Source organism: Lathamus discolor, chromosome 6, assembly GCF_037157495.1.
Source record: "Lathamus discolor isolate bLatDis1 chromosome 6, bLatDis1.hap1, whole genome shotgun sequence".
Lineage (NCBI taxonomy): Eukaryota > Metazoa > Chordata > Aves > Psittaciformes > Psittacidae > Lathamus > Lathamus discolor.
Window position 1 is genome coordinate 74,060,758 of NC_088889.1, and position 24,011 is coordinate 74,084,768.

Here is a 24,011-nt window from a genome sequence, read left to right on the forward strand (position 1 = left end):
ACCACCGGGTCACTAGGCTGAGATGTCCGAGTGTGTCCCCAGCACTGAGCAGCACAGGGCCAGGTGAGGGGACCCCGCTCACATGTGGGGCAGCCCCATGGGGGTGATGGGCAGTGGTTTGAGCCACACAAGCCCTCAGCATCCCACAGAGGTGAGGGCAAGGGGCTGCGGCAGCACGGTTAAACCTCCCTCTGCCACACGGCTCCTCTCGTGAACAGACTGAGGGGAGCAGCAGAGCCCTCCCCACCAAAATTAACTCTCCATCTGTTTCTCCCCGGCTGAGGCTGATGGCTTGTGACAGGGCCTCCTGAATGCAAAGATGTTTCGCCTGGAAAAATCTATTAGGAGTTGCTGTAAGAAAGACGGAATTCTTCTCCTTCTGTCTCTCCCCACTGGTCTCAAGGTGCCCACCCCAGGCAGGAGCGGGCTGGCAGCCGGCGCTGCCACTCAGCCGGAAAGCTCTGCCTGCACCAGCCGGCCCCGGCAGGAGACAGAAGGAGGATGGGAGCAGCCCTGCGTGGTGTGAGGGTGCAGAGTGTCACAGGACTGGGCAAAGGTTTAGGTTAAAGGGACCTTAAAGCTTACCCAATACCAGCCCCCTGCCATGGGCAGGGACACCTTCCACCAGACCAGGCTGCTCCAAGCCCCATCTAACCTGGCCTTGAACACTGCCAGGGATGGGGCAGCCACAGCTTCTCTGGGCAAAATGGCTTTTAATGGCTTTAGCCTGCAGGAGGGGAGACTGAGATGAGCTCTTAGGCAGAAGCTCTTCCCTGTGAGGGTGCTGAGGCGCTGGCAGAGGCTGTCCAGAGAAGCTGTGGCTGCCCCATCCCTGGCAGTGTTCAAGGCCAGGTTGGACGGGGCTTGGAGCAACCTGGTCTAGTGGAAGGTGTCCCTGCCCGTGGCAGGGGGTTGGGACTGGATGAGCCTTAGGGTCCCTTCAACCCAACCTATTCAGTGATTCTGATTCCCAAAAGCCAACCGTGCCCGAGCCTGGCCACGGGGTCAGGGATGCACTGGGCACCGCCCTGACACCATCACAGCCCTCGCCCATCCCGGCGTTGATGGGGAAACTGAGGCAGGAGGAGCCCTGCCCGGGCAGGGAAGCGGACAGGCAGGGACAGGCAGCGGGTGCCCTCTCCCGGCAGCGACGCAGCCCTGCTCGGCCCTGAGCATGTCTGAATTCACGTTCTCTGTTCCCCTTCCCTGCCCTCACTCCCCGAAACGCCCCCGAAGAAACCTACAACCTAACTTCACCCTTTTAGTGCTCCGCTCTGCTCTGAAGTCACCGACAGACACCCATCACTGTAAGACACGGCTTCAAGGCCCTGCTTGGACCCAAAATCTCTCCATCCCAGTCACCCCTGCATCCCTCCCAAAGCCGAGCACAGCGAACGCAGCAGCTTCAGTACAAAACAAAACTTTATTTGGTCCGTCAGAACCTGAGTTTGAAAACCACCCATGGATAATTCGTATGGTACAGGGATTACTGCTTTGATTTACAGTTGATAAAATATCCTATGATTCTGAAGAGCTGGGTAGTATTTACAGGGTTAAAAATATTCACAGCTCAGAGACGGAAAGAAAGAGGGGGAAAAAGTGAACGACAAATCAAAGGAGGAAGGAGAGGGGGAGGGAGAAAATGGAATGGAGATACAGACAAGAGCTTGGCTCAGTGGCTGCGGGCAGCGATGGGGCCAACGCAGCCACCCCCCGCTGCCCAGGACACAGGGACACGCTGGACAAAGCCACAAGCCACCATCCATCCCTACCCGTGCAGGGTGTGGGGTGCAGGCAGCCCCCCAGCACCATCCCAGCACCCAGCATCACCTGCTCCACACCAAACTGCAGGGTCACATGGCTTGGGAAGGAGGGGAACACCGGGGGACCCCCAAAATACACACACACACACACACACACGCACACACCCTTGTGCTAAGCCAGACAGCCACCATGCCCAGCAGAGGGGGGGACAGCCAGCAGCACCCCACAGCACCTGCAGGCATCTGCCTTGTGCTCACTTCTGCCCACAGGGCTTGGCCTCTAAGGATGGGGTGCTCTGCTTTTCCCACCCCCCAAAATCATACCCCCCCCAGGACATGGCAACGTGGTAAAGCCATGGGAGCTGCTCCCCAGAGGCCGGTTCTGGAGCCGTCACCCCTCGGCACAGCATGGGGAAGCCCCTGGGGGGACTGAGTCCCACTCGGGGCCATGGCTTTACTCCAGGCACTGCTCCCACAGGCTGCCTTTGCATAGTGACTCTGTGTGACGAGGTGAGTGGGGTCCCCCCTGCTGCAGCAATGCTGAGCATCACCCCATGGCCTCGCTGCCCACCCCGAGCAGTGGTGGTGGAGGTCAGCCTGAGGGGTGAGGAAACCCCCCGACAGCAGCTTCCTCGAACAACCCAGCGCCATCTCCTCCCCAGCCCCTACTCCTCCCAGCCCCAGCACACGGGACACGCGAGGTGGATGGAGGGGTCCAACCAGGAGTGCACCATGGTGACCTCGGCACCCCCTGCTATGGTACCTCAGTGCTATGCTGGTCCTGGCAGCAGACAATGGTGGGGAACACGACAGTGGGAAGGGGCCGGGGACAGACGGAGGGTCACACGGACGGACAGACATCAGAGGTATATTCTTATTTTTGCAGCGCCAGCGCCCTGGCACCGCGGGAGGGGGCAGAGTCCTGAGCGCGGCGCCTGTGAAGGGCCTTGACAGCAACCTCCAGCCCCCCCTTCTCCTGCAGCCCCCCTGCTGCAGGCAGAGGGCACTGGCCCCAGGGCAGGTTTGGGGCAGGAGGGATCCTGAGATGGCCCCGTGCCCACAGCTCCTCATCCAGTGCACAGGGGTCCAGAGGTGCCAGGGCCGGGGGGGGCAGTGGGCAGGGCTGGTCCTGGCCCTCCGAGCAAGCCAAGTGCTGGGTGTTGATGCTCTGGCTCTGCCTCACAGCACTGACAGCTCAGGTGTGACCCCAGGCCAGAGGTTCGGTGCAGAGAAGGGGGGAGCGGAGCAGGGAGTGGGAAGCGCTTTGTCATAGTGGCCGGGGGCCATGGAGCCCTGCGACCTCAGGCGTGAGCAGCGGGTTGTGGGTGCCCTTCGTCAACATCCAGTCATTGAGGAAGGCCTGGGTGGCTTTGCGGTGCGCCAGGCGGTGGGTGATGGAGAAGCCGGCGTTACCCTCCAGCTGGGAAAGGATCACCAACACTTGCCTGCAAAGAGAATGGCAGGGTCAGGGCCAGGCAGCTGCCTCTGCCCTGACCATAGAACCATAGAAACAACCAGGTTGGAAAAGATATTTAAGATCAAGTCCAACCGTTCCCCAGCACTGCCAAGGCCCCCACTAACCCATGGCACTAAGAGCCTCATCTACACCGTCTGTGAACACTTTCAGGGACGGTGACTCCACCACTGCCCTGAGCAGCCTGTTCCAATGCCTGAGCACCCTTTGGGGAAGAAACTGTTCCTAATATCCAGTCTAAACTTCCAGTGGTGCAACCCGGGACCATCTCCTCGCATCCTATCACTTGTTAAACTGAGACCAACCCCCACCTCTTGGCCCCATCCTCATTTCAGGCAGTTGCAGTGAGCAATAAGGTCCCCTCTGAGCCTTCTCTTCTCCAGACTAAACACCCCAGTTCCCTCAGCCGTTCCTCATCACACTTGTGCTCCAGACCCTCACCAGCTCCATTGCCCTTCTCTGGACCCACTCCAGCACCAAAATGTCTCTCTTGCAGTGAGGGGGCCAGATGATGTGATGTCACCCCAGTGTCCACCCTCTGCCCACACTTCCCTGCCAGCCCCAGACCCTGCCTGGCTCCAAGCCTCATGCCTGCCCTCGCCACCTCTGCCTACCCCAGACCTGTGCAGGGGGGGAACGCTGTCCTGTGTTTTGAGGCTCCCGCGCGTGGAGACGACGTTGAAGCTGTCTGTGCAGTCGCACTGGACATGCAGGTAGGACTTGGGGTGCCGGTTCTCCACCACCACGATGAGCCCTGCCCAGCCATGCGTCAAGTAGTAGCAGGTCATCCCCTCGCGGCCCTGGGGCAAAGAGCAGGGTCAGGGCTGGCAGGTCTCTGAGCACCCCTGCTCCCAGTCTCAGCCCATGGACCAGGATCTTCCATCCCCAGCTGCTCAGGCACCCAAGCAGCAAAGGTGATGGGTATCCATGGGGTTGAAGGAGACAAGGTGGCAACCAGGGCTGGCACAACCCTGCCTGGCCACTGCCAGACTGAGGATGCAGCAGAGGCAGGGTCCAGGCTCCCACTGTCAGCATCACCCTGACTCCAGTGCAGCCACAGGCAGCCACTGCCCTATGCCTTCTGCACCCACCTCATGGCGCTCGCCCTTGTTCTCAGTCAGCAGGATGATGGCATCTGCCAAAGTGGTGGGCTGCGCCTCCACCTGCTCCACCATCACCAGCCGGGAGCTGTAGATTGCCAGGATATAGCTAGAATAATCAGTGGCTGGTCGGCTGCTGGTGGGACTGGATGCTGCAGAGACACATGGAGGAAGGAGGGATCAGTGTCACTGTCACCAAGCCCACAACCCCCAGGAGCAGGGTTGCTGCATGTGGAAGCAACCTCCACCCGCATCAAGGTCCCCATGGTGAAGGTCAAGGGCTTTGCCATCGCTGCCCACTGCAAGGGAGCACGGCTGCGTGGGGAGCCCCTCACCCTGGAGAGCGCTGGGGCCTGCCAGGGCAGTGTTCCAGTGGTTGAAAGCACAGCACACCACGGCGTACTCGCCCGGCTCCAGCATGACATCGCAGTTGACGAACTTCTTGACAGCCCGTTTGCTGTGAGCCATCAGCCGGCCCAGGCTCAGCTTGTTCCCGCTGGTGAAGGTGGCCCGGAACACCATGATGCACAGGTCTAGCAAGTGGCTGTCCACTGCGTCCGACCGCCTGCACCATAAGGGGAGAACAGTAACATCACTCCAGTGCCGGGCTGCAGAGCACGGGGAGGGCACAGGCAGGATGGCAGATCCAGAGGAGGGGTCGCCATAGGATCCCAGACTGGTTTGGGTTGGAAGGGACCTTAAAGCTCACCCAGTTCCAACCCGCTGCCAAGGGCAGGAACACCTTCCACTAGACCAGGTTGTCCAAGCCCCGTCCAACCTGGCCATGAACACTGCCAGGGATGGGGCAGCCACAGTTTCTCTGGGCACCCTGTGCCAGCGCCTCAGCACCCTCACAGGGAAGAGCTTCTGCCTAAGAGCTCATCTCAGTCTCCCCTCTGGCAGGTTAAAGCCATTCCCCCTTGTCCTGTCCCTACAGGCTCTTGTCCAAAGCCCCTCTCCAGGTTTCTTGTAGTTGCTTTAGGCATTGGAAGCTGCTCTAAGGTCTCCCTGGAGCCTTCTCTTCCCCAGGCTGACTATCCAAACTCTCTCATCCAGTCCTCCCGCTGCCCCAAGTTCCAGCCCTAGAAATGAGCACATGTTCAGGACTTGGGTTTTGGCTACAACAAAAAGCAGACCTTGAGAACTGGAGAAATGGGGAATGGGGACCCATCCTTGAGCTCTGTGACCCTGCGGGATGGCCTGGGACAAAAGGGTGATGTGTTTGGGCTTTCTCCCAGGTCCAGCTCACCTGCTGCCCTCCTGGAAGAGGGCAAACTCCAGGGCAGCTCGCTCCAACACCGTCAGCGATGTCACTGTCACCGGCCCACTGGCCTTGTTGGGGAACATGCCCTGCACGCGCACCTCGTGCCAGTCCGAATGGAGTTTGCAGATATCCACTGAGTCAAAATACCTGTGGGGAAGCTGGGCTCAGCCCCGGCAGGGTGCTCTGTGTGGACACTGCTCTGCCCTCATGCAGACCTTCTCCTGCCCGCCCCACCTTGACCCCTGTGTCCTGTTTTCTGTCCCCTGCCTTGCTGCCCACCCCACAGGCTCTGCCCTCCTGGGCACTACCGTACTTGATGAAGTCGCTGTACTCCATCCAGAAGACACCTTCACTGCTGCCGTGGGGCATCAGGTCGTGCCGCAGTGGAGTCGGCCAGTGTGGCCACTCATCGGACCAGCTCCCGTTCCAGGAGAAGCGGCCCCAGGGGTTTCGGAGCCGCAGTAACCTGGGGGAAAGGAGAAATAGTGCCAGAGGCCCAGGAGGAAGCGGAGCACAAGAAAGATCACCTCTCTGAGATGCCCTCCCACCTCTGTAGACCCAGACAGCCCCCTGCAGAAGGCACAACGCCACTTCTGCCACTGCCTTTCAAAGCCCTCACAGCACCCTAGACCTAATTTTCCACCCCCACCGTGGCTGGAGATGCTCTTGACCAGCAGCTCTGGACCTGCTGCAGCTCCCTCCGCCCTTCCCTGACCAAGGGGCCTGCAGCCAGGCACCACAGGGAACAGACTCAGCAGGGAAGAGGCTGATGAGTGTGATGTGGCTGGAAATGGGGCTTCAAAGAGCACCCAGGCTGTTGCAGGCAGCACCCGTTTCTATCCCCCACCTTCCAAAAGTGAGAACAGTGCCCTGACTACCTCATGCAAGAGCTCAACTCAATCCTCTGTGTCTTGTGAGACCTGGGGAACCATTCTGCACTCTAGGGTGTGCTGGAGCAGAGCAGCCCTGCACGTGGAGGCTGTGCCCAGAAAGGACAGCATATATGGAAAAAAGCACTTACATAACAGCCTGGGATGAAGAAATAGCCCTTGCTGGCCGTGAGGATGGGGCACTGAAGAGTCCCCGAGGTCTCATCCGGCCTGCACTCAGTTATGCGTCCCCAGGGTTTGTGCTTGGGCTGTGGCAGGGATGTCTGCTGGACCACACCAGCCTCCACCCTGAGCTCACCTGAAGCCCTGGACATCCCGCACGTCCAGGATGGAGTACGCATGCCGTGGACGGAGACCCATACTCTCGTAGGCCACATCATCCACCTTCATGTTGCCTCCTCCACAGGACGCGCCCATGAGGAACCTGCACAAGGGAACAGCAAAACCTCAATGTCCTGCCAGGCCTGGTATGGGGGGAAGCTCATCCCTACTGCTCACGGCACGGGACAGGCTCCCCTCAGGAGCTTCCTGGATATTCCCTCTCTGCAAGAACACTAAGCCTCCACAGCCACACAGAAAGGCAAGTGGTGCATCTGCCTCCCCTTTGCAGGCTGCTGGCCCCTGCAGGGGTGAGGACAGACTATTTGGAGTGAGAGATCTGCACCAGCCAGGCTTGGGGGAACACCACATGCTGGCATCTATCAGTCTCCCCTGTGCCTTCAGCTAACCCAACTGCCCTCCCACTCCTGCCAGAGCGATAAGGTGTTTGAATCAGAGAATACCAGGTTGGAAAGGATCTCAAGGATCATGCGGTCCAACCTGTCTAAGCAAAGCATGACCTAGACTGGATGTCCCAGCACTCTGTCCAGCCAAACCTTAAAGGTGCCCAGTGCTGGGGAGTCACCACTTCCCTGGGGAGATTATTGCAGTGGCTGGTTGTTCTCGTTGGAAAAATTTTCCTCCTGTGTCCAGCTGGCATCTCCCAAGGAGTAACTTGTGCCCATTACCCCTCCTCTTTTCATGTGACTCCTTGTAAAAAGGGGGTCTCTTTTCTTTGTAGCCACCCTTTAAGTACTGGCACATGGTGAAGGTTCTCCCCTGAGCCTTCCTTTCTCAGTGCTGAACAAGCCCAGCTCACTCAGCCTTTCATCACATGCTTCCCAGTCCTTGGATCATCTTTGTGGTCCTTCTCTAGATCCTCTCAGCCCATCCACATCTTTTTTGTACATACATTTACTTTTGCTTTGTCTCCTACAGACTGCCTAGAGTCATGCCAAGGTATGGCCAGCAAAGCTGCAACGTGTATGGGTGGGAGACACGTGCAGGGTCAAGCACTTCACAATACAGACACCACTGAAAGCAAAGCAAGCGGGTTGGATGCCGGCCACTTCACAACTCCTACAAGACAGCAGTAAACGTGCACAGGGAACTTCACCAGCGTTTTCATTTCATACGAGAACGAAACAAAGGAGAAAGAATTTCTGAGGAGTTTAAAGGTGGAGCTCCACCAGTGCTCCAGATGAGGCCCTCTCCTCTGAGCCTCTCCAAGAGTGCTCCCCTCTCCCGCCCTCTCCAAGTGTCCATGCTCCTGCCACGGCATCCTCCTGCCTCATCTTACCCAGCCTCCTTAGAACTCAGCATTTTGGCCCAGATGAGGTCAGTGTCAATGGGCTCCTCGCGAGGGTTAGTGGAGCTGACCTGCAGCATCAGGCTCTCGCAGGGCGCACCCGTTAGTGTAGCCAGGCCTTCAATAGCACGCCCCGCCTGGAGGGCAAAGTACGAACCATGGAGCTTGGCCAGAGCCTTCTCAATGAGGGCGACCCACAACTGCTTCCTCTGCGCCTGTGGAAAGAGGGAGAAACACGTCATGAGCTGCCACGGGCAGGGGATGGGAAAGCAAACGCAGCACATGCAGACGATGCAAAGCCCCTCTCAGCCACCCTTCTGCTGGAGATGGAGAGGCAGGAGCAGCAAGACCAGACACCAGGAGCTTGGTCGCATGACAAAGAACCCATTCTCTAACTGCTCAGTGTTTTGATTGCACAGTTCAATTCCACTTAGGAAAACATCCTGGAGTGAATGTCTGTCAGACAGAGCTGCACCCTTCGGTGCCTTGGTAGTCAGGCTGGCAGCCCACATTACAAGCTAACTGTCCCTTCCTTCTGCTTCAACCTGGATTGAAAAGGGTTTAATAATCATAGGATCCCAGACTGGTGTGGGCTGGGAAGGACCTTAAGCTCATCCAGTTCCAACCCCCCTGCCATGGGCAGGGATATCTCCCACCAGACCATTTCACTCAAGGCTCTGTCCAATCTGGCCTTGAACACTGCCAGGGATGAAGTATACTGGAAGAGGCTATCGAGCACATCTGGAACAGCTGCCTTTCACTCACACACTGCTGCAAACCAAAACTAACACACCTTTGGCGGAGGAGGCTGCCTAGAGCACACATGGAGGTGGGACCAGGTAGATTTTACCCATGGAACAGTGACACTGTTTCAAGGACAAGCTCCAAGATCTCTCGGGCAAGTGGCAAGATGCTGCGACAAGATGCAAGTTTTCCAGGGTGGAAAGCTCCCCCTGGAGACACTTTGTTCTGGTGCTAGGCTATTGCTCTTGGCATCTCTAGGCTGATTATAGATATGGGAAGAAACGGAGACTCTGCATTAATGCACCCAGGTTTGAGAAGCCTCCATCGGCCACAGGCTCAGGGTGCAGTCATTACCACCATGTCCAAGTCACTGCAGGGTGGAGCCTCCAGCCGTGCTTCACCTCTCATCCCCAGCATGCGAGACACCTCAGCCCCAACCCCTGCCTGCAGTGAGGATGCCAAGGGGAAGGTGCATGAGGGCAGAAGGCAAGGAGACAATACCATCCACTACAAGCCCAGAAGATGAGGTTTTTAGCCAGTGCTTGGAGGGTAAAAGCCCTGGTGCAGTGTGACCGTGTGCGACTCCCAGGTGGCAGCCGAGAGCTGGGAGAGGAAAGGAGGGCCCTGAAGATTTCATTGCCATGGGTAAAGAAAGCTTGCAAGTGCTTTCCACTGGGGTTTGAGTCCTTCACTCAACAAAATCCATGTTGGTTTTTCTGCCTGAGCCACAGTCAGGGAGCTTGGGAAAGAACCTGATTTTCTTTTGATTTTAAAACTCTGGTTTTCCTTTCTTAGCTCCCACAGCTAAACACTCGGTGGAAAAATCTTGCTAACATTCAGATGCCCCTGGAAACACAGGTAGGGCAAGGCCAGCCCATGAGAAAACCTTCCATCAATAATAATAACAACAACAACAGACTTGAAATTTGTAAGAGAGGAAAGATGGATGGAAATTAAAAAAGAAAACAGAGACAGGTAAATCTTACACTGAAAATAAAGAAGTGCATCTGTATCCTTGTGTACTGAGAGGCAAAACGTAGACACCGATTCCTCCTTCTTCCCCTCTCTAAAGTTTTCTCCTTAAGAGGACTGGCTTTCAGCCACTTTGCCCCACTCAGTGTCCCTGTGTCCCAGGGGAAGATCCACCATGCTGCTGGGAATGTGGCCAGGCAGCTTGGACAGCTGCAAGTCCCTGCCTGGAGCCACGGGTAAGGAAGGTTCTGGAGCCACCTGTGCTGCTGCCCCGAGAGGCCTGTGAGCTTCGACACAGCCTGTGAGCTTCGACACAGCCCCGGGACAACCAGCAGCTGCCCCAGCACTGGGCCACCTCCACACTGCGGAGGGCAGAGGCTACTGAGCACACTCAAGCTGTACCAACATTAAGGTTCCCCAAATCATAGAATCATGGGCATTGGAAGGGACCCTAAGGCTCAACCCAGTCCCAAACCCCTGCCACCTTCTACTAGACCAGGTTGCTCCAAGCCCCGTCCAACCTGGCCTTGAACACTGCCAGGGATGGGGCAGCCACAGCTTCTCTGGGCACCCTGTGCCAGCGCCTCAACACCCTCACAGGGAAGAGCTTCTGCCTAAGAGCTCATCTCAGTCTCCCCCGTCAGGTTAAAGCCATTCCCCCTTGTCCTTACCTTCAGGCCCCACTTCCCTGGCCAGAGTTCTGTCCTGACATCTATAGATGATGTGGTGTGGGACTGTGTGTATTTTAAAAGAGGACTGGAATTGTCAGAACAAAGTCCAACCCATCAGTCCTGGGTCTGTGGCTCCTCCTGACAGTGGCACTTTGTTTTCTTTGTCAGATTTTGCTGCCTGAGTTTCAATAAAGACGTTCTCAGTCTCCTTCATGGACGTGATCCCAGCAAGTGCCGCTGGGCCTGGCAAGCGGGATGGGCATGACAGCACTGACGGCCTGAAGTGGCTGCAGGAGCTCCGTTCATCGCAGCAGATGCCACCTGAGTGTGCTCAGAGCAACTGGGCACTGGCTCGAAACAGGCTGATTTGTTGTCCCTCCCACTCCACGGTCCCTCCCTGGCAAAGCCAAGCTGCCAGACCTCCCCGCAGAGGAAAGCAACAGCTTTCCCTCAGCCCCCCGCAGCACAAAACACTCCGGTTAAAAGAGTTTCCTTTTGCTGTGAAGAATGTAGGTGGCTTCTCATGCTATTGAACTGCAGGGAGGAGCGAGGGAAAGGCAATTGTAAATGAAACTTCATCACAGCCTGAAAAATGGACAAAGGGGCCTAAATAGCTTTATATTATGGCTTCAAAGAGCTCAGCTGTCTTGAGGGTGCAGCAAAAAGCAGGATCCTGAGCTGCAAACCCCCCACGCAGCACAAGAGTAGGTGTCTCACAGCAGTACCTCTTCCCACTGCCTCTCCTCAGAGAGCTGGGGACGAGCATCCCCCATCCTTGCAGAGCAATTCCCATCCCATCACTCCTTTATGCCCCCAGAGCCGCTGACCTGCGAGAAGAGGAGGAACCCGCACTCATCGCAAGGCAGCATGTCATCCACCAGCACCGTGGTCCACGTGCCATCCTTGCAGAGCCGCACCTGGTAGGCACCCTCGGGACACAGTGTCCTGGTGATCATCACCCGCTCCACCAGCTCGGGTCGCTCGGCCAGCACAGCCAGGGCGCTCAGGAACCTGCCAGTGGGAGGGGACGTGGCATGGGCAGGCAGCAGGCAGCTGCCCAGCCATGCAGGAGACATGGTTAAGGGGTGAGGCAGAGGATGGGCTACACGCCTGGGGGTATAAATGGGTTTGAGTAGGGCTGAGGAGTCTGATCTGGATGTGGATGAAGGAGAGGGAAAATGAGGAAGGGGCAGGAAAGTGTCAGCCCAGCTCACACGCCCTTACCAGCAGTTTCCCAACAGTCCCTGCAGGATATCTGAGGGCCTGGGTGTCCGAAACACTGACCACTTCACCGACCGGTCCTTGAAGATGCTACAGTTGATTTCATGGGGTCGCAGCCACTGTTTCACCCTCTGCTGCACGCTGTCGCCTTCTGGGAATCCCACGGACTTGGGTCCAGGGTGAAAACTGTCATCTACAAAATTGACTTTGTTCTGTGAGAGCAAAAGGCAAAGAGAGCATCAATGCGCAGCTGTGTAGCATCCTGGGGTCCCCTAGGACAAGGCTGGCCTGGAGAGGCCCCCCTGCACCCTCAGCCCTCCCACTTGGGCAGCCCCTTCTGATGCAGGGGACAGCGCTGGGGCTGGGTGTCTGCTGGCAATGGCATTGATGCATTTTGTGCCTTGGGTCCAGAGTGCAGCCCAGCCACGAGCTGGCTCAGCTCCCCAGTCTGCAACTCAAATCTGCCTTTTTGTGTTTCACAGGAACCGCCCCTGGCAGGGACTGTCTCACGCTTTGTGCTGGTGCTAAAATCTGGCCCAGGGGGGACCTTGGCTGCCTCTAGAAGTGGCAAAGCACGAGGAGAGCAAGCCTGCAAAGAGCCAGCTGGCAAACACTGCTCAGCCTAAGCCCTGTGCTAAGGGCTGAGCTGCTCATGCTCCAGAGCTTGGCAGCCTTGTGCCACCCCCCAGGAACATCCATGGAGGATGTTAGGGGCAGCTTTTGCAATTGTATTTGGCCAGACCACAAACAGGCAAGGAATTCCAGAGTGAGGATATCCCATAGCTGAGCCCACATGCAATAGCTGCTGCATATAAAATAATATAGAATTATGGAATCCCAGACTGGTTGGGTTGGAAGGGACCTTAAAGCTCAGCCAGTTCCAAGTCACTGCCACGGGCAGGGACACCTTCCATTAGACCAGGTTGCTCCAGGCCCCATCCAACCTGGCCTTGAACACTGCCAGGGATGGGGCAGCCACAGCTTCTCTGGACACCCTGTGCCAGCGCCTCAGCACCCTCACAGGGAAGAGTTTCTGCCTAAGAGCTCATCTCAGTCTCCCCTCTGTCAGGTTAAAGCCATTCCCCCTTGGTCTGTCCCTACAGACCCTTGTCCAAAGCCTCTCTCCAGGTTTCGTGTAGACCTTTTAGGCACTGGAAGCTGCTCTACGGTCTCCCTGAAGCCTTCTCTTCTCCAGGCTGAACAACAAATGGACTGAAGGGTGGATAATCCTGAAGTTATTAGCCACACTGTCAGGATGAAAGCACAGAACTTCAACCAGTGGAGAAAGGTGGCTTTTCCACACAGTTTAACACAGGGTGAAATAAGAATCAGGACTTCTTAGTTATTGGTAATTAAATGAAATTAAATTCTTTTAGCAAAAGCCAGCTACAATTTAAATTCCAAAGCTTTTGTGCACAGCAAACTAGTAGTTGTGTTTCCTCTTTTGTTGCAATCCTGCGTCAATGCTTTCTACATGGTGCCTCAATTAGCACTTCTAGCTTCTCTTTCGCAGAAGGGTGTTTTTCAGCTAAGAGATGGCACTATTCAAATACTGATGTGAGCCAAGGACACGTCCCAGTGCATGCTGGCTTTCCCCAGGGGAGCACCTGCTCCCTGACATCAGCCTCATCTGGGCCTCCCTCCTCGGTAAGCAGCCGGGTTCCTTGGGACCCCGCTGTGCAGGGCACCAAGCACACAGCAGTCCTGGAGTCACAGCACGAGCTAGATGTTCCCCGTGGAGTCCCTGTGATGCTTTTCCTTCAGCCTTGCTGGTAACATGGCCAGGGTCTCAGCAGAGCCAGGACAGGACCACAGGAACCCCTGGACTTCACCAGCATGATGATGGAGGCAATGTGAGAGCCATAGCAGTGCATTCCCCAGCAGCAACAGGGAAGCCTGCCTAATGAGCTAGTTACCTCTACACCATGATGTCTCCCTTCATGTATTTCTAAATGCTTTAGAGAAGTTATCACCACAAATATCCCTGTGAGATGGAGGGAAGGAGAGGCACAAGAGCTGCAGGAGCAGTACCAGAGTGGAGGGAAGAGGAGCAGGTACCTCCTCCCATGCCTGGGCAGCAATGAGCCTGCTCACAGATGGTGCCAGACAAGCTCTGCTTATTTCTCCTGCAATCTGATAAATCCAGGCATTGGACCTCCTTCACTCTTCCTGTTCTGCCAACAATCCCCTCCAAGCCCTTCTGGAGCAGAGACGTGACCACCTCCACTGCCGCCTCCCCTGGACCACATGGACCAAGGGAAGCACTACCAGTAGTGAACTTAGTGATGGATGGAGGAAGAGGAAAACAGAAATGGGACCTCCCCAGCACATGAAAATGCTCTGCAGATAGAGGTGCAGGGCATGACAAAGACAGCAAGAGCTCTGGGCTGTCTTTCTGGATCTGCAGAATGTGCTGCTGCATGTTGTCATTCACAAAGGGAAAAGGACGGTTAATCAGAGAAGTGTGAGACAGTGGGATAAGCAAGAGCATCTGTTGGGATGGACATGTAGCAAGTAAAAAACCCCACAACCCCAAACCAGGATCATTCTCAACAGATTCCCACCCAAGTCAAATATCCCTATGGTCCCAGTCTTGCAGAAGAGGCACAGGCATGGGGACACTCCTCAGACCAGACAGGAAAAGCCTTGTCTGTATGCCAAAATGGGACTGCTACACCCTTTCCATCTGGTTCAGAAGAGCTGGAGGCTTCCCCAGAAAGAGGCCAGAGAAAGAGCAGCATTCACAGGAGCGTCTTATGCCAGTCAGATTAAAACCAAGGCCATCAGAGCAGTGTTTGAGACTGAAACCCAACAGATGGAGCCAGACCCTTCACAGTGGTGTGTGCTCCTGAAACCCTCACCCAGATCCAGGCTCCAGCCAAACCTCAGCTGTCCCTCCTAGAACAGAGGCAAGTCATTCGCAGCTGGGCATTCCCAAACATCACCAAGGCCCAGCTCATGGTTCCTGAACATGTTCAGCTGCTGGCAGTGAAAGCCGTTCCCCTGCCTGCACCCTGCAGTGCTCTGAGCCTGTCTATTCCATCCTCACATTTCCTGCACACACACACACGTGTCATTAGTGCAGCCAGCAAACCTAGGCACACTCTTTCCCAGCTTTCCCTACACTTGGACAGGGAAGGAGCTGCACTGACTACCTAAGAACGTCCCCTTCAGCCCAGATGTTCAGTCTTACTGATTTAAAACACAGAATCATAGAATCCCATACTGGTTTGGTTTGGAAAGGACCTTAAGATCATCAAGTTCCAACCCCCTGCTATGGGCAGGGACACCTCACCCTAGACCATGTAGCCCAAGGCTCTGTCCAACCTGGCCTTGAACACCACCAGCGATGGGGCATTTACCACTTCTTTGGGCAACCCATTCCAGGGCCTCACCACCCTCACAGTAAAGAACTTCTTCCTTATATCTAACCTGAACTTCCACTGTTTAAGATTAAATCCAACACCCCTTGTCCTATCGCTACGGTCCCTGACAGAGTCCCTCTTCAGCATCCTTGTAGGCCTCCTTCAGATACTGGAAGGCTGCTACGAGGTCTAAACATCACTAGGTTTCAGAGTTAACACTCAGACTCTGTCATCCTTGAGCCAGGAGTGAACTGTGCGGGTCACTTTCACGACGGAGATTCTCTTGCACCCAACTATTACATTCCAGTGTTTGCAACTAGAACCCTGCTGTTGCTGGTGAAGATCTTCTCTGGGGCACAAAAGGCAGCCTGCCTATGCCAAGCAACGCCCAAGCCCCATGGGGGAGGCAGGAAGGGCTCTCTCCAAGCACAGCCAGGAGCAAGAGCAGTTCAGTGAGCACTCACCTCCCGGCAGAAGGTCACGATGTTTTCCCACAGGGCTTTGGCCTCCCCCTCATCCGTCTGCCGCCTCTTCTCCACGTGCATGCTCTCCCGTCTCTTGAGGGGCTTGAGGCCCTTGCGCTGGGACACGTACTGCTGCGGGGTATGGCAGGCCACGCAGTGCTTGGCCTTCAGCTCATTGAGCAAGGTGCAGGCGGGGCAAGCCCACTGGCCCGGCCTCTCCTGGCTGGAGGGCAGCTGGGACGGGAAGAGACGGGCGACCTTGCGTGCGGACGGGGCCCTGCCGCCGCAGGACGAGGAGCAGCAGCCGCCCTTGTCGCCAGTGCCACAGTCAGGGCAGCGTGGGGACGGCTCGCCCTGTGTGCCATGCTCCTGGAAGCCATGCAGCTTGGAGGAGCCACAGGCTTTGCACTTCTGGGCCACGGTGGGGTTCTTGAGGGTGCACTTGGAACAGGACCACGTGGTGAAGTCTGGGCTGGAGGGGCTGCACGGGGTAAACCTCACTGAGTCCCCTGCCAGATTGATGGTGTCACTCCCCTTCTGTGCGCTGCAAGCCTCACATTTACCAGCCCCAGCAGAGTTAAGCAGAGAGCAGGAGCTGCACTTCCAATGGGAAGGACTGACCTCCATCTCCTCCTCCAGCACGTCCAGCCGCTTGTTGGACAGCAGATCCTGGAAGCGGGCAGCAGGGGTAGCTCTGGCCTGACCCTGGGGAGAGCCCTTCTGCCCCGCTGCACCCTGAGCCACGGGCTGGGGAGCTTCAGCACCTGGCATCTGCAGGTGGGGGGGTACCTCCCGGCGGCTCCGCGGGACGGGATTGTTCTGCAGTCCCGGGGAGAAGGGACCAAAGGCTGGTACCTTCTGGCCCTCTTGTTCCATAGCCACTGGGCCCTGGGTGGCCACGGCATCACTGTCAGAGATCTCTGCAGGGACTAAAGGCTGGGGGGTAGAGGGGGCCATGTGAAACCCAGCGGGGGTGATGACTTCAGGGACGACCAGCGCCTCTGGGGGGATCTTGGGCAGTGAGAGCTTGCGTGGGCCACCACAGGCAGAGCAGGAGTTGGCCACCGGTGTGTTGTGCAGAGTGCAGCGCTGGCAAGCCCAGCCACTCTCCAGCTCTGCTTCATCAGGGCTCTTCCCCTCTGAGTCCTCGCTGCTGTTTTCTGCCTTGGCAGCCTCCTCCTTGGACGTGCCCTTGGGCTCCACAAGCACGGTGGGCTTGGGCAAGATGCCATTGATGACGGGCAAGGGGGAGCCACTGGGTCCTGGCTCCGGGGTGAAGCCACATACCTCACAGGTTTCCTTGCCCAGAAAGTTCCTGAAGGTGCAGCGGGAACAAGCCCATTTCTGCTCCTCCACACTGAGGCGCAAGATGTGGTTGAGGTCGGGCTTCTGGCGGGGGGCTTCGCATATGGAGCACTGCCGCTGGCCAACAGGGTTCAGAAAGGTGCAGCGGGTGCAGGACCACTCGCGGACAGCAGCCATGGAGCCAGGAGAGTGGGAATGGCTGGAAGAGAGAAGACAACAGCGTGAGGCCAAGGCCACCCTGACCGCAGGGGTACCACAGGTGTCCTGGGCGGGCACAGTCAGCATCTTGCTTCCAGAAAGGAGACAACCATCAATCCAGTCATTGCTCTCCAGGCACTTATTCCTCCGGCACTGACAAACCATTTTCCCAAGTGCATGGAAACGCACTGGCCTCCACCCAAAACACTTCAGGAAGGGCGCAAGAAAAAGTTCCATAACCTTACTGGCCCCACTCTCATGTCAGGGATGCATTCTGGTGAGCAAGCACCCTGCCTCTGCACCCACCCTCAACACCTGGTACATCTGCAGCTTGCTTGCAGCTCTCTGGAGGAGATGACACCATGCTGTGCCCACTTGCTGTTCTGAGGGCAAATTCGTTCCCCCTTCGGTGTCACTCCAGCTTCACTTTCTGTTCCTGTTTCTCTTCTCCCCTTTTGGCTGGCCATCACGGGCACGCTGTTTATCTACACTGGGATAACTGTGTTATTGCATACCAGGCACCACCAAGCAAGGAAAACCAGGTTTGTGGTGTACAGTGATGCCTTCACCTGGCTATAGGCTCTGGAGCCAGAAGCCTGAGCTGGCCTGTCTGCAGCAGCTTCTGTGCTGGAGCCAAGGCGGACTGTGGTGCACCAGTCCTGGGACATGTCCCCTGCAGGTTCTGAGCTCAGGGGCACTGTGTCCCAGCTCCAGGTCCTGCCCTGCTTACCTGGGAAGTGCAGAAGTAACACCATCAGCACCAGCCCTTGGTTTCAACCTCCAGTGATGCTCAGAGACACCTGAAACCCTAATAGAGAATGGGTCCAACGCACGCTGTGCCAGGGCAAAAGGTCCTCACAATGTTTTCTAGGCAGGTTCAATGCTCACAAAGAGCAATGCAGCAGCTGCACTAGCTCCGCAGCCCACAGCAACCTCCGGGCTTGCAGGAAGCAGCTCTCCTTCCCCTCAGCCCTGCTGGTACTTTCAGGAAGGCGAAGCCATGCTCACACATATGCTGATGAGCGGCAGAAGGAATCCCAGCACTGCCTGGTGCCCTTTGTCCCCTGCTCAGGGGCAGTTCCTGGAGCTTTGAGCAAAGGTGGGGCTGAAACAGAGCTTTCTGCTTCCTCCTCCAAACAAGGGCAAACCAGTTCTCCTTGAGAGGCAGCTGCGCAGCACGAGCCTGGAGCTCTTCTGCTGTGCACTCCTGCTCCCAGATAATGCAGCCAAGTCTAAAGTCCCAACCTTGAACCCAAGCTCCAGCCCAGCTGCGCTTCTCTGCAGCCGAGCTGGTCCCTTCCAAGCCCTTCCACACTGCCTTGCTCACTCAAGATCCTGGGCAGGGACAGCTCTGCAGGTGAAGCCTCCAAGTCCACCCCACGCCCTCAGCTCTTCTCAGGAACAGCAAATTCAGGCCAAGCCAGACCAAGGAACAAGCAGCCTAAATCATGGGAGCTGCACCACAGTGGGCTCACCGCTCTTCCTGCTCTAGCAATGACCTAGTTCAACCCTGACACTGGCTGGAACAAAGAAGGGAAAGATGCTTAATGGTGCAGATTTAAAAATCTGAGATGTCAGTGGGGAGGGATCCAGGTTCTGGCTGCTCTCCAGAATCCCAAGCACAGCACCTGTACAACCAGCTTCCCAAGGCACTGAGCAGCCCGCATTGCACCAGTGGGGTCCTGAGGGGACACAGGATGCAGCAAGAGCCACCCCAGGGAGGAGGAGGGTGGCCTTCCCCATGGCTGGGTACATGAGAAACTCCCCTAGGAATACTCCAGCAGCAGCAACCCAACCACATTTCCAGACACTGCTCCACAGCCATCGGAAGAGCAGCTCCCCCTCAGCAAGAGATCAGATCCAGCCTTCAGCTCCCTTCTTAAATCAACCGTTTCTCTAAATAAAGCCTGAACTCAAGAAATCCATCTTATTGCAAGAGAGAGCTTGGAAATTCCTTCTGCTTCATACACCATGACTTCATAGCCTGAACTTTACAAGGTATTTCTTTACTGGAGTTATTTAAGGAATCTTTTCCAGCTAAGAGAAATATAAACATTGATTTTTCTGCCTGAAGGCCTCCAGCTGTGGAGCCGCACATCCTCTCCCTCTGGCAGCACCATGCCCAGGTTGGAAAGAAGAGAGATCGCTCCTCAAGCAGAGAGAGGGAAGGAGCTGCCCACCCGGCCCCAGCAGAGGCAGGGAAGCAAATGGGGCCATGAAAAGCACCGTGATCCTATCACGCCCATTTGTTTTACTGGCTGAGGTTCATCAAACTCCAGACATCAGCAAAAGGCAAGCAAAGGCTGTCAGCAACCTGTGCCATGTCTGTCCTGCAGTGTCCCACACTGTCACCCACTGTACACCGGCTCCCAAAAATCCACTCCTGCATGTAGATGCTGCATTGCTCACTGTGGATCAGGAGCCTCCACCCACCAACCTTTGCACACATCACGCACACCCAGGGACCTACCCAGGTGGCCAAGGCTTCTGGCCATGCAACCACAGGCTTATGGAAAGAAATCCCCTTGTCCCTTCCCATAGCAATAGAGAGAAACAAAAAACCAGGGCAACTAAAAGACAGAGGTACCACATGATGGTGGGGTGAGCTGCATCACCAGACCTGCTTGATGAAGCATCAGCCATGAGCTGCAGGCTTGGGGAGGCAGCACCTTCACACGGTTGGGCAGGAGATTCAAGCTTGAGGCAGCAAAGAAGGAGGTGGAAGCCAGGACACCACAATGCTCTCCTCCAAGCTCTGATACCAACCGTAGGAGATGTGACGCTCCCTGGATGCACTGTCCCTCTCCTGGTTCCCTCCTCTCCCACATGCCACAGGAACGGGCTCCCAACACTGTCCACTCCATGGACACCATCCTGTGTACTGCTGGGATTTCCACCTACTTGCCCTTCTCCACTGTCAGCTCCCAGGAAAACCTAAAACCTCCCAGACAGGCCATCAGCTCTTCCCTCAAGGGTGGGAAGGGTTGATGTGTCTCCCCTTGCAGCAGCAGGGCCACCAGTGTGGCAAGCTCTGACAGGAGACATCCCTGCCTGCTTCTCCCCAGGCACCACACACTGGTGCCCAGCAGCCATGCAGCTTTCCCTGCAAGCTAGCAGGAGATGCACAGAAATGGGAGAGGACATGGGACACGCATCTTCGTTTGTACCCCATGAGCCACCAGCTCCCCAGCTAGGACTGACGGACAATTCAAGTCCTTGCCTGGAGCACCAGGCTTAGTTTAAGGGTCCAAAGACCACAGAGGGCACAAGGCTGGAACCTGCCCTTACGTGGTATAACCCACTCCAGCACATGGCGGATCACAGCAGCAGCTCCCACTCCAAAGTTAAGTGGATGAAGGAGAAACCCATCTGCAGCCTGCCCAAGCCTGTATTCCTCCCTGCAAAGCCTGGCTGGCTCCTTTCCCAGCAGGCAAGGAGCCTGCGTGAGGAAACACAGTTGTCTCCAGCACCTATTCACCAGCCCCATCTGCTGTATGATAACACACATGCTCACCAGCCCCACAAAACCCAACTGAGATAAACATTGCCTGCCACCTTCCAGGCACGTGTGTAGGAGAGGACACAGTGACCTGGCAAAGTCACCCAGCCACGAGACACCGTTGATCGGGAAGGGGACACTTTACAGGGATAACGAAGGCTCCTGGCAGCCTGGGATCTGGTAGAGGCTCTTTTTGGGTGCGTACAGCAAGGAAATGGAAACAGCCAAGAGCCCCACACCTCCAGCAGCACGGACACGGCTGGCCCCACATGGCCATGCTTCCTACCACAGCAGCTCCGCCCAACTAAGACACAGTGTACATCAGCTGACAGGAGACAGCACCAGGTTGGCAGGGCTGCATCTACCTTGGCAATCACAACAATGTAATTATAACACTTAAAAAGTAATATAGAAGGTACTCAACCAAGTAGGCAGCTTTCAGCATGCTGAACCACACTGGTCGCTGAGTTAAGGAGTGCCACAGGGAGCCCCCTGCCAAGGAGACAGTATCTGGAGAGGGCTGCTGGCAGGCAGCCTGTGCAGGCAGGACCTAGCAGCAGAGCTGCCCAGAAGACACGTGGCTTTTTCCCTCAGGACACCAATTCCAAGTGTGCAGAGGTGGCAAGGGAAGGATATTACTAGAAGGGAACGGAGAGTTACTGCAGGGACATCACCAGCCCTTTGCTTCCTGCTGATGTGCAGGAACATCTAATCAAAGCAGGGTAGAATTGTTATGACAAGATAAGGAAGGGATTAAGAAGGCACCAGGTGGTGACCTTCCAAACCCACCTCAGGACCCCTCCTAGGGCTCTGCTGAGCTCACATGTCCTGTTGCAACAGAGCCCTGGCTCCCACACAGCCACCGAACAAGCCAGGGGGTCTCCATCACCTTTGGGTGTCATCTGGGCTTTTCTGGAGCCTCAGCAGTGGGGTAAGACAGGAAGGAACAGGGCAGGGTGCGGGGCCAGGAAGTGCCCAAAAACCTGCAGTTTGTATCTTTCCTGCCAGCAGGCAGCTGGTGGTGAGTCAAGCTGGTGTGATCTGCATCTCCAGGGCAAGAGATGGCAACCAGCCCTGGACAGGAGCACCTTGATAGAGGCTGCCAGAGGGAATGGCTTGAGGTGACCTGGGCACTGGAGCAAGAGATCCTGGGGCTCCACTGCAGAGCACACACTGATAACAGGATGCTAGGAACTTGTGCCAATCACACAGAGCAACGGAATCAGGCTGCTTCTCTAAATAAAACTCCTCCAGAAGAGTTAAAGCCTTAAAACTTCCTGCTTCAGTTCTCTCCCGCAGCAAATAAACACATAAATAAAAATCAATTGTTCTATTCAGTACCATACAAACCCTGAGCTCTCTGAGACAGAACACGCTGTAGCAAAAGCCTCATCTGACAAATACAAGAAAAAGCACTGGAACTTTGGAAAGGAAAAAGAAAAACCAGCAAAACCCCCAAACAAAACCCTGCTTCAATTGTCTGCGAGCTGTGAAACACTTCCCCTCCTCCCCATCCAGCTGTTTGCTCTCCATCTTTCAACAGCACTGGTGCTCTGACCTAAGAGGGCTCAGCATCGTATTCCCACGTGGACCTACCACATCTCCAGCGCCAGCCGGGGCAGAAGAACCCAGTGCCTGGGCAAGGAGGGGGTGCAGGAGGTCAGGAACCACACAGCATCGCTCTGACAGTTAAACTGTTAGAAGGGCACAGTTGGGATCGGGGCCTCCACGTCATGAAGCCTGGGTGAGGAGATGCTGTTGGCTGAGCTGACTCACTCCTGCAGAGCCAGGCAAGGGCTGGTAGGCTGGACCGGGGGAAGGCTGCAGCACAACAACACAAAAACACTTGGAACAGGGACTTTCCACATCTCACAGATTTCTATAGAGGCATCAGTGGAGGAAAACAGCCTCTGATTCACACTTCTAACCCTCTGAGGCTATAGAAGTGTCACCAGCTCAGTGCGAGCATCATACAAACAGGGCAGGTTGCGTAAGTATTTCCAAATCCTGCCTCTCCCACTCATCCAAAGCGAGACAAGAAAATAAACCAGGCTTCAATACCAGCGACCTTCCCCCAAGCTCACAGGGGCACAAGCAAAAATAAAGCACCGGAAGGGGCATGTCCCTTTGGCCTCTGCTCTCACTTTGCACCAGCACAGACCTCAGGTCAGAAGGCACCTTGCAGGGGTCTCCAGTCCAGAAATCCTTCAAGCTGCATCTCTGAGATCACAGCAAATTGTTCACGTTTATACACTCTGGTCTTGAAAACCTCCAAGCATGGAGACTACACAACCTCTCTGGGCAGCAAACTCGACTAACTTGGGCCAAACATGCTTCTCCTGTTTCATCCTACACTTGTCCTCCTGCCACACACTGCTGTTAAGACCCTGGCTCTGTCTTCCGGATGATGTCGCATAGAACCATATAGAATAGTTTTGTTTGAAAGGGACCTTAAACCTCACCCAGTTCCAGTCCCCTGCCATGGGGAGGGACACCTTCAACTAGACCAGGTTGCCCCAAGCCCCGTCCAACGTGGCTGGGAACACTGCCAGGGATGGGGCAGCCACAGCTTCTCTGAGTAACCTGTGCCAGTGCCTCAGCACCCTCACAGTAAAGCACTTCTTCCTTATATGGAACCTGAACTTCCCCTGTTTTAGTCTGAACCCATTACCCCTTGTCTTATCACTATAGTCCTTGATGAAAAGTCCCTCTCCACCATCCTTGTAGGTCCCCTTCAGATACTGCTACGAGGTCTCCATGCAGCTTCTCTTCTCCAGGCTGAACAGCCCCAGTGTTCTCAGCCACATAATCCACCACCCCTATACCCTGTAACCACCACCACCCCTGTAATAGGAGATGAAGCCATGAAGGACAGCAATATTCTTCCTGTCTCCAGGAAAGATATTTTTAGGACCATATATCAATCAGCTGAGTGCAGCCTCCTCAGTCTGCTTCGGAGAGAACACACCACAGAGCCAATAACACAGAATTATCACTTCCTAGAGTGTATTTTGCTGCAGGACATATGGGGCTGTTGGGAATTAAGTCTCTTAGTTAAGGCGAGCAGGTCGGAGGAGATCACACAAGTACTTACTTATCATATATTTGTATCTGCTCCTGCTCTCTAGTGGCAATTATAGACTCAAAGAATAGTTCAGGTTGGAGAGCCCCTGTCATGGGTAGGGACACCTCCCACTAAACCATGTCACCCAAGGCTCTGTCCAACCTGGCCTTGAACACTGCCAGGGATGGAGCATTCACAACTTCCTTGGGCAACCCATTCCAGGGCCTCACCTGTCAACTACTTCCAAGAAACACAGCTTAGAGAGGGGGAGGAACCACATCTGAGGGACCAGCCTGTCCCACTTCCACCCCAAACTCCCCGCTGGCCAAGACACCCCTTCTTTCTGGAGGTCACCTCCCTCCAGCCCCAGCACATTGGGGGGAGGTGACC

At 55.8% G+C, this 24,011-nt stretch overlaps 1 protein-coding gene across 11 annotated transcripts in view; it reads right to left on the minus strand.

Annotated features, from left to right (window-relative positions):
• Positions 1-1,404: 1,404 nt before the first annotated feature.
• Positions 1,405-24,011, minus strand: part of CAPN15 (calpain 15) — a 60,746-nt gene continuing 38,139 nt past the window's right edge. For 9 of the 11 annotated variants that reach the window (XM_065683650.1, XM_065683653.1, XM_065683649.1 and 6 more), the window contains 11 exons: positions 15,556-17,059; positions 11,730-11,938; positions 11,333-11,516; positions 8,110-8,333; positions 6,790-6,915; positions 5,915-6,067; positions 5,587-5,748; positions 4,673-4,902; positions 4,329-4,489; positions 3,859-4,037; positions 1,405-3,208 (listed from right to left, as the gene is read on the minus strand). In XM_065683650.1, coding sequence (XP_065539722.1) covers positions 3,031-3,208; positions 3,859-4,037; positions 4,329-4,489; positions 4,673-4,902; positions 5,587-5,748; positions 5,915-6,067; positions 6,790-6,915; positions 8,110-8,333; positions 11,333-11,516; positions 11,730-11,938; positions 15,556-17,059 — 3,310 coding nt within the window. In that variant the 3' untranslated portion in view covers positions 1,405-3,030. Of the gene's footprint in view, positions 3,209-3,851; positions 4,038-4,328; positions 4,490-4,672; positions 4,903-5,586; positions 5,749-5,914; positions 6,068-6,789; positions 6,916-8,109; positions 8,334-11,332; positions 11,517-11,729; positions 11,939-15,555; positions 17,060-22,153; positions 22,254-24,011 lie in introns of those variants that run through there. The other 2 variants (XM_065683654.1, XM_065683652.1) reach the window with 2 other exon arrangements.